General features: G+C 31.1%; 1 protein-coding gene across 2 annotated transcripts; it reads right to left on the bottom strand.

Annotated features, from left to right (window-relative positions):
* Positions 1–321: 321 nt before the first annotated feature.
* On the bottom strand, positions 322–8457 carry LOC111700987 (SH3 domain-binding glutamic acid-rich protein). Of its 2 annotated transcripts, XM_023472090.1 has the most exons (8): positions 8433–8457; positions 6785–6837; positions 6388–6469; positions 5564–5667; positions 4353–4430; positions 3638–3712; positions 672–1215; positions 322–413 (listed from the first exon to the last, which is right to left on the bottom strand). In XM_023472090.1, exons 2-8 carry the CDS (start codon positions 6827–6829, stop codon positions 409–411), a joined length of 933 nt encoding a protein of 310 aa, XP_023327858.1. In that variant the 5' UTR covers positions 6830–6837; positions 8433–8457; the 3' UTR covers positions 322–408. The 2 variants fall into 2 exon arrangements, with proteins under 2 accessions (XP_023327858.1, XP_023327859.1); XM_023472091.1 differs by lacking the exons at positions 6388–6469; positions 6785–6837; positions 8433–8457 and adding an exon at positions 5983–6015.
* Positions 8458–9033: the final 576 nt, after the last annotated feature.

The following is a 9033-nucleotide window of genomic DNA, read 5'->3' on the forward strand; positions in this document are numbered from 1 at the left end:
ACCGATTTTTTTGACTGATACATTTTAAATAATTTATTGATTATAAATTATTGAATATTCAACATTTATTAAACATTGAATTTTTAAGATTTAACATTTTTAAAGTATATGTTACTGTAGAAATAAAAGTTTTTGGAGGAATTAAGAATAAAAAAATTAATTTTTTGTTTACTTAATAACGGAGATATGAAAGGTTCGATTTGATGACAATTAAACTAAAACGTTTGCGCAAAATTAATATTGAACATTTTACTTTGTAAAAAAAAAAGAAAAAAAATTAAAACGTGACTTGAACGGACAACATTTGAGATTTCAGGATGTGGAAATGATTAAGATTCAGGAGCAGCTTCGGCTGGGGGAGCAGCGTCGACAGGAGCAGCTTCTGTTGGGGGAGCAGCTTCCCCAGACTCAGGCTGAAAAAAGCAGAATAAAAAAGAACATTTTTTAAATGCGCCAAAAAATACTTTTAATTTACTTTAAATTCTGATGTAAGTTGTGTTCAGTAAACTTTAACAAAATGAAAACAACATGCAGAATTATGATCGTCCTGAATTCATTTTGAAGAATTGTCAACAGCTCAGAGGATAAGGATGAAGTAGAGATCTAGTGGAAATACACCATCACGAGGGTTAGGGAACAACACAAGGACAGTTCCAGGAACATAGTCTTACGTGTTCCAATCAGCTGTTGAGCTTTCCAAAACCTCTTGCAGTTTCCTAGCTCTTGGAACCCCGGGCGTAGTTCGCGGATTTCTACTCCATCGTCCATATACCGTTTTGGAGTTTCGGGGATTACAAACTCTTCGAATGGAACATCAGGAATGTCAAGTTTTAAATTTAATTCTGGTTTTTGATCTTCCTCAGTGTTTGGTCGTCTTCTTTCTATGCCTTCGACTTGAACTTGGGCATCAAAGCCGTTATCAATTTTTGAAGTCATGATAGGTAGAGCTACGTTTTCAATAGTTAAATTATGTTTAGTGTACACTTCATGATGATGTGCTTCCTCTATAATTTTAGTATTATCATCATCATCAACTTCTTCTTCATCTTCATCATTTTCCTCTTTGTTTCCTTCATCTTCGTTTTCTTCATCTTCATTAAAATCTTCATGATCATCCTTGCAGGAGTTGGATTCAGTTTCATTACTTGTTTCATGATCTTGTTCTGAGGGTTCAGTATTGAATGTTGGCTCAGTTGCCTCTGGTTTAGTAAGCTTCTACACAATGAAAAATAATTTTGTTCTGTCCATCAAATGGATTTGTTGTATTCATTCAGTTGATAAACAGAGAAAAAAGTTTGGATTATTTTAATAAAAGATGTGTGGTGTGTTTTGTTGGTTAGTTTTATCTATTCAATACATGTGTCAAAATATTTCGGGATTTTTTTCATCGCAATGTTTCAAGAATATTATGACAAATTTATGTAATAAAATCTTTAGACTGGGTCGACTGTGCAGTGTTGCTAGGCCATGGCCTATAAGTTGATTATATATATACCCTTTCTAACCCGCTATTATTTTTTGTTTTAAATGTAGTAGATAACAAGTAAGAAATATTGTAATGAAATAAGGTTTTAACAATTGTATTTAAACAAACAATCGATTTCAAGAGTTGAAGTAGAATAAAAAACTATTTTATGCAGATTATTTGATCCTCTGATCATGTTTGAAAAAAATTAAGAATCATAAAAAAAGATAAATAATAAAGTAAAGTGAACATTTTTATAAAGTTATGAATATTTAGGGTGGAATAAAAAATGTTCTCATAAAATTAGTGTTAAAAGTAATAAGAATAGATGTTCAAACAAAACAAAACCACACACCACACATAATTCTGCTTTCAAAAAAATTAGAAAGCTTGGGGGTAAAAATACAAATTTAGCAAAATATTATATTGAGCTTTAGTAGAAAAAATTGTTTATGCTTTGCTCAATACTTTAGTATATAAATAATTAACAAAATAAAAAGTTATTTCAAAGAATTCCCTTTAATGGATCATTCCACCCTTGGTTCAAATATTCTAAACACCCCCTTTAATAGATCACCCCATCCTTGGTTCAACTATTCTAAACACCCCCTTTAATAGACCATCCTGCCCTTGGTTCAAATATTCTAAGCACCCCTTTAAAAGATCACCCCATCCTTGGTTCAAATATTCTAAACACCCCCTTTAATAGATCACCCCATCCTTGGTTCAACTATTCTAAACACCCCCTTTAATAGATCACCCCATCCTTGGTTCAACTATTCTAAACACCCCCTTTAATAGATCACCCCATCCTTGGTTCAAATATTCTAAACACCCCCTTTAAAAGATCATCCCGTCCTTGGTTCAAATATTCTAAACACCCCTTTAATGGATCATCCCGCCCTTGGTTCAAATATTCTAAACACCCCTTTTAATAGACCATCCTGCCCTTGGTTCAAATATTCTAAACACCCCCTTTAATAGACCATCCTGCCCTTTGTTCAAATATTCTTAACACCCCCTTTAATAGACCATCTTGCCCTTGGTTCAAATATTCTAAACACCCCCTTTAATAGACCATCCTGCCCTTGGTTCAAATATTCTAAACACCCCCTTTAATAGACCATTCTGCCCTTGGTTCAAATATTCTAAACACCCCCTTTAATAGACCATCCTGCCCTTGGTTCAAATATTCTAAGCACCCCTTTAATAGACCATCCTGCACTTGGTTCAAATATTCTAAACACCCCCTTTAATAGACCATTCTGCCCTTGGTTCAAATATTCTAAACACCCCCTTTAATGCTCAGAATAAACAACTAATAAAGTTTAAGTATTTTTTTTTCTTGGAAAGGTACCATTTGGTTTAATAACAAATAAACAGAGAAAAAAATTAATCATTGTTGAATCTAAATAAAAAATAGAAACTGTGACACTTTATTGAGAAAGAAATTATGCATTGGTTTTAAAACAAAATTTTTCAATTTTACTTTGAAAGAAAATTTGAATAGATTATCCATAATGAAAAATTGACATGAAATTTTTTTTTTCACTAATCCGGGCCAAAAATGTGTTTGTGAGCATTAAATGAAAAAAGCAAGATGAAAAATTGCATCCTGCATTTTTCTAATTGCATAACAACAATGTAATCTGCGTATCCTATTCTTGTGACACATTCGGTCAATTTTCTAATCAATAGTCGATGAATTTAATGGAAAAAGTCCAAACAACATCTTTAGGTACACTTATTCAGATTTTTAAGTGTGTTTTCCTAAAAACAAATTCAAGCTTTCCACTAAAAAACGTTTCTCCACATCATAATGTTTCCTATCCCGAAACGTTTGGGGAAGGAAACGTTAGTTTGAAAAACATTTAGTTAGGAAAACATTTTGTGGAAAAAAATTTTTATCATGAAAACATTTGTAAAGAAAAAATTTATTCAGAAAACATTTTTTCGAGAAAACATTTTAAGGAAAAAAGTGTTGGGGAAATATTTTGTAAAGAAAATATTCTTTTGAGAAAAAATTTTGTGGGGAAATGATCTTTTTAAATATGGCCATGAATAACAGATTGTTTGATTGTCTTGCTGGTTCGGAGTGAGCTAACACCTTTTAAACGGTCATCTCACACAACACCTATACTCCGTTGAAAAGTTTAGTAAATCATTTCTTACCGCTCCATTCTTTAGTTTACCAGGCTCCAGTTTTCCAACTTCTGGAGCCACAGCTCCAGTTTTCACGGGATCAAACTAAGTTAATTTTGCATTATCAGATTGTTGATTTAGAGTAACAATCCCAGTTGCCGGTTTTTCAAATGTTTTTGTATTAAAAAAATCACAAATTAAGAGCGCTTTTTTAATATTTCCTTGAACAGGTTAACGGATTTGAGTTTTTCGTTAAAAGACAAAAAGACTATAAACATCCCAAAATTTCTGTTCCTTTAAATTTAAGAGTTTTACCAAAAACTTTAATTTTCTCATCCCTATCTAACTGCGCCTGATGGTGTGAACCTCAAATATTTCAAACTCCGAATATGAGATCTAGGGTTACGACTTTGGGTTGTAAAGATATAAGGATAAGAAAATCCGATTTTGTGGCAAAAACTCAGTTCCTTTAAGATTCTATGTGGCTATTTTTTCAGTTAAGTTCCATTCAAGAAGCTGAAAGGGTTGTTTAATGTTTATTGTTTATGTATATATGTTTTATTATTTGTCATCTTGTATTTAAAACCCCCCAATCCTGCAATGTCTGTACATAAAACATTTCAATGAATTTGTAATCAGGAAAAAGTATGTTTAGTCAAAATATTTATACTTATAATGTTCCAGGTATCAAATTTCCAATGTCGTCTTCATCATTCGAAAAATCTTCGAAAAATGCTAAATTTACCTTCGGTGTTTTTCTTGGAATTCCTAGAAACTCTTCTAGTTCATCGTCTTCGTTTGCAACATCAAAATCATCATAATCCTAGATACAGTGGGACCCATGAATATTTTCAATAGAAAGACGACATTTAAGCAATCTTATGTCTATTCGATGTTGTTATAAAGAAAAAAGTGTTTCCAGTAGCTTGATAATTAACTTATAAATTTAATTGGGCCTTTATACACTATACAATATGCTCTCCTTCATGTTCATTGGACTATTCAAAATCTTGACTTCAGTCTTACATGGTAATTGAAGTTGTCAACATCAAAATCAATATTTTCATAGATAGTAAAAGCTTGCAAACTCATTTTTGTGAGCAACATCAAAATCATTATAGTTATAGATAGTGATAACTATCATAATTATATTTGTGTGCAACATCAAAATCATCATGATCATAGATAGTGATAACTATCATATTCATATTTGTGTGCAACATCAAAACCAATATGATCATAGATAGTGATAACTATCATAATCATATTTGTGTGCAAAATCAAAATCTATATGATCATAGATAGTGATAACTACCATAATCATATTTGTTTGCAACATCAAAATCCTCATGATCATAGATAGCGATAACTATCATAATCATATTTGTGTGCAACATCAAAATCAATATGATCATAGATAGTGATAACTATCATAATCATTTTTGTGTGCAACATCAAAATCAATATGATCATTGATAGTGATAACTATCATATTCATATTTGTGTGCAACATCAAAATCAATATGAGCATAGATAGTGATAACTTTTATAATCATATTTGTATGCAACATCAAAATCATCATGATCATAGCTTGTGATAACTATCATAATTTTCTTCGTTTGCAACATCCAATTTATCAAAATCCTAGATAGATATTACTATCATTATCATTTTAAGATAGTTTGCAACATCTAAACGATCATAACCCTTGGTAGTATTATTATTATCCAAAAATCGTTGGCAAATAACTATCACTTTCCTTTTCCTTTGCAACTGTCTACTGTCAGTTTAAAGATTGTTGAATAAACATCCAAAACGCGATCAAATTTTATTTTTAAAATAATAGATCCTGCCCATATTTGCAGTGGTTGGGTATACATAGATTGATAATCGCGCGCTAAGACAATACTTAAATTGCAATTTTAATGCAAATTTTTATGCTACGTGATACGTACCCCACAATATTTTTCTCCGTTAAAAATCTGAGGAGGCAGAACGTTTCTCTGTCCTTCCTTTTTCTTTCCATTTTGTCTCATAAAATCTCTCTCGTTTTCCATGCCTAAAAATAATTGTGTCATAATTTATCAAACTATGAATAATAAAAAGTAAAAGCCGGATACAAATAAAAAATGTTCAGAATTTTATAGTTTTGAAATAATGACAAAAGATTTCGGCCAAATGGCATGAACATCACATTCTGCAGAACCCAAATATTGAGCAAACTATACCTGGAGCAGATATAGCTGACACCTTGACATCTGGTATTCTATTCCTAAAATAACCTGGAGGAGATATATCTGACACCTCGTGTTCTATTTCCAAACTAACCTGGAGCAGATATATCTGACACCTCGTGTTCTATTCCTAAACTAACCTGGAGCAGATATATCTCACACCTCGTGTTCTATTCCTAAACTAACCTGGAGCAAATATATCTGACACCTCGTGTTTTGTCCTAAACTAACCTGGAGTAGATATATCTGACACCTCGTTTTCTATTCCCAAACTAACCTGGAGCAGATATATCTGACACCTCGTGTTCTATTCCTAAACTAACCTGGAGCAGATATATCTGACACCTCGTGTTCTATTCCCAAACTAAACTGGAGCAGATATACCTGACACCTCTTGTTCTATTCCTAAACTAACCTGGAGCAGATATATCTGACACCTCGTGTTCTATTCCTAAACTAACCTGGAGCAGATATATCTGAGACCTCGTGTTCTACTAAACTGGAGCAGATATACCTGACACCTCTTGTTCTATTCCTAAACTAACCTGGAGCAGATATATCTGACACCTCGTGTTCTATTCCTAAACTTTTTAGAATCATGATTATCCGCTGCTGAGATGTCTCGATCTAACAATCAAATAAAATATTTAATACATTAAAAAACAGATTTGCAAAATTTTTGATGAATGCGTACAAACATTTAAAATTTGGGTAAAATGAAACTGACTTAAACACAATGTGACAATGCTACAATTTATGGAAAAAATTATATCATTATAGCTGCGATCAATACAGGGAAATATAAAAATATCTGGTTTATACATTTTTGCATTCATTAATATTTCCTGACTTGCATACATTGTTTTATTCGTATAATTATTAATTTTTCTTAAACCATTGTGAATTTTTAACATAAAAAATCAAAAAAATAAAATAGCTTACCTCTTTATTGCCACTGTTACCGCTAATGTAAATTTTAATACCCATTGTGAAATCTAGAAAATTGAAAAGTTTAAACTTTAAATCTAATAAAATGGGATACCGGTAGTAAGGTAATTATATATAGTAATCAGAAAACAGTGATATGATCTTCGTCTTCCGACTTTCTTTACTCAAACGTCGCGAAGGATTTTGTTATCGTCTTAACTGAAGTCCATTTTTAGTAATAAATAGTTCTTAGCGACATATCTTAAGGAAAAAAAACACAATTATTCCATTGTTTTGCGGTTAACACAGTCATTTAAAGAAACGAACAATGTGTAGAGGATATAATTTATTAAAAACAGGGAATTAGAAATTTTAAGAATTAGAATTTCTTTTCACATCTACACGCCAATTTTTGAGGGCCTTTCAAACCGAAATTTGCATTATTTTAGAAGAATGTATTAAATGTCGTCTTATTCCAACGTATACTGGAGTTTCAAGGAGATTGACGAAAAACATAAAAATATCAACAAAGGATCCGACATTTGGAAAATAAAAATTGAAAAATAATTCACCCCCTCCCCCCCAACTTACATTAAAAGAAATTGACACCCCTTCCCCCTCCCCCTACACCCAACCAATATGAACTGTTTTTTCTATAAACTGAGTTTAAAATGTTTGAATGAGGTCGATTCTGAATTCCTATAGAATGGAGACAAATGCACATGTAAACAAAGATTAAAAGCTACTCTTTGTTTACTGATAAACTTGTAATTTGAAAATTACATGTTAGGGATCAAAGCATTATTAATGAAAAGTCGTCTTCATTGTATTGCTATAATCGCCCGTTTCTGTATAAATCTTGAAGAACTAAAAATGTCAAATATTATTATATAATTTATACCGAAGTTTGTAAGTATAGATAATTTTTGAATTATATCCATTCAAAAAAGCATTGATGAAGGTTTCATTAAATACAACGAAACTTTTCAGAAAATGAAAATGGAGTTTGCATTTGAATTATCGTGATTAAACAATAAATAAGATATTTTAGCGTATTGTTTTCTTAAATTTGCCATATTCGAATCCAAAAGTAACACTTTTCTGAGGAGAAATCTATCCTTGAATTTCCAAGTTTTAATCATAGAAGTGAAACTATTTCATCAAAAATGGAAAATCATTTTGGCACTAGCAAAATTTTATGCAGTTGCAAATTACAAGCAATTGATTAAAGAAACTAAAAAAATAAAAACTCATTCAATAATTAACAAACAAATAAAGATTATTTGGGGGGATGATTTTTTTTAAAAGGTTTGTCTAGAACCGCAAAGTAATTACCGGCCGTTTATTGATATTTCAAAAATTGATTGATTTCAGGTTTTCGAAAATGATGCTCTGATACTCTTTATATCCTCACAAAAAATCCTGAATAAGTTTAAAAATAATAAAAAAGTTCTTCTATTTTCACAGGATAGATTTGAGCATGTTTATAATAAAAATAACACATAGTTTTAATTACAGTAAAATACTGAAATTAAGAAAATTACAAATTATGCTTTTGACATCATTCAAACAAACAAAATGTTCTTAATAATCACTTCAATTTATTTTTCATATTCAAATCACCCGTAGAGTAATATTAGGCATAATTTCAAGTGAATAGTTCCATTTTACTAGTTTCATGCAAGATAGGAGTTCAATTCACAACGTTACCATTCCTCTACAAAGTGTCGTGTCTACAAATATTATTTTTTTAACTTGCTGAAATTTCATTATAAAAATGATGCAAATTCGGTCAGAACAGATGGGAAATTGTTCAGTTTGACTCAGAGTGGATATTTAAAAATCTGTTTAAAAAATAGAGCAAGAAAAAAGGGCTTCACAGTCTTTCCAGCGAAGGACAAAAATTCTTGTGTTTCTATTTAAAATTCATATTCTAGTCTAATAAATTTAATTGCGGATTTATGCGGCAGAGAGAAGAAATTAAATTTACAGAATTCAACTGTTTTCAGAATGAAAATAAAGATATTATCCTCATTGATGCTCAGATTAAATTTTAAAAGTGTAACTTTGTGAATGTTTTTATAGAAATTGAATCAACAGTCTCTGTATCATGAGGCAATCGTTCTATATTGTATAAGTGAATGTTTTGAATATATCATATTAGAAAATGTATAGGTGTGATTTTAGCAAAGCTGATACATAACATGATAGATAGATTATCAAGACTGGGCAGTAATCATGGGCATACAGCTGATCGGGGGGGG

The sequence above is a fragment of the Eurytemora carolleeae genome, unplaced genomic scaffold (assembly GCF_000591075.1).
Source record: "Eurytemora carolleeae unplaced genomic scaffold, Eaff_2.0 scaffold386, whole genome shotgun sequence".
NCBI lineage: Eukaryota > Metazoa > Arthropoda > Copepoda > Calanoida > Temoridae > Eurytemora > Eurytemora carolleeae.

What these genes read in the sequence shown, in the direction of transcription:
- LOC111700987 (XM_023472090.1), bottom strand. Translation starts at nt 6,829, where the DNA reads ATGGGTATTAAAATTTACATTAGCGGTAACAGTGGCAATAAAGAG. An exon ending in GTCAGATATATCTGCTCCAG is followed by an intron (nt 5,668 to 6,387) that starts GTTAGTTTAGGA and finishes AATTATTTTTAG; the next exon opens with GCATGGAAAACGAGAGAGAT. An exon ending in GTAAACTAAAGAATGGAGCG is followed by an intron (nt 1,216 to 3,637) that starts GTAAGAAATGAT and finishes TTCATTGTGTAG; the next exon opens with AAGCTTACTAAACCAGAGGC.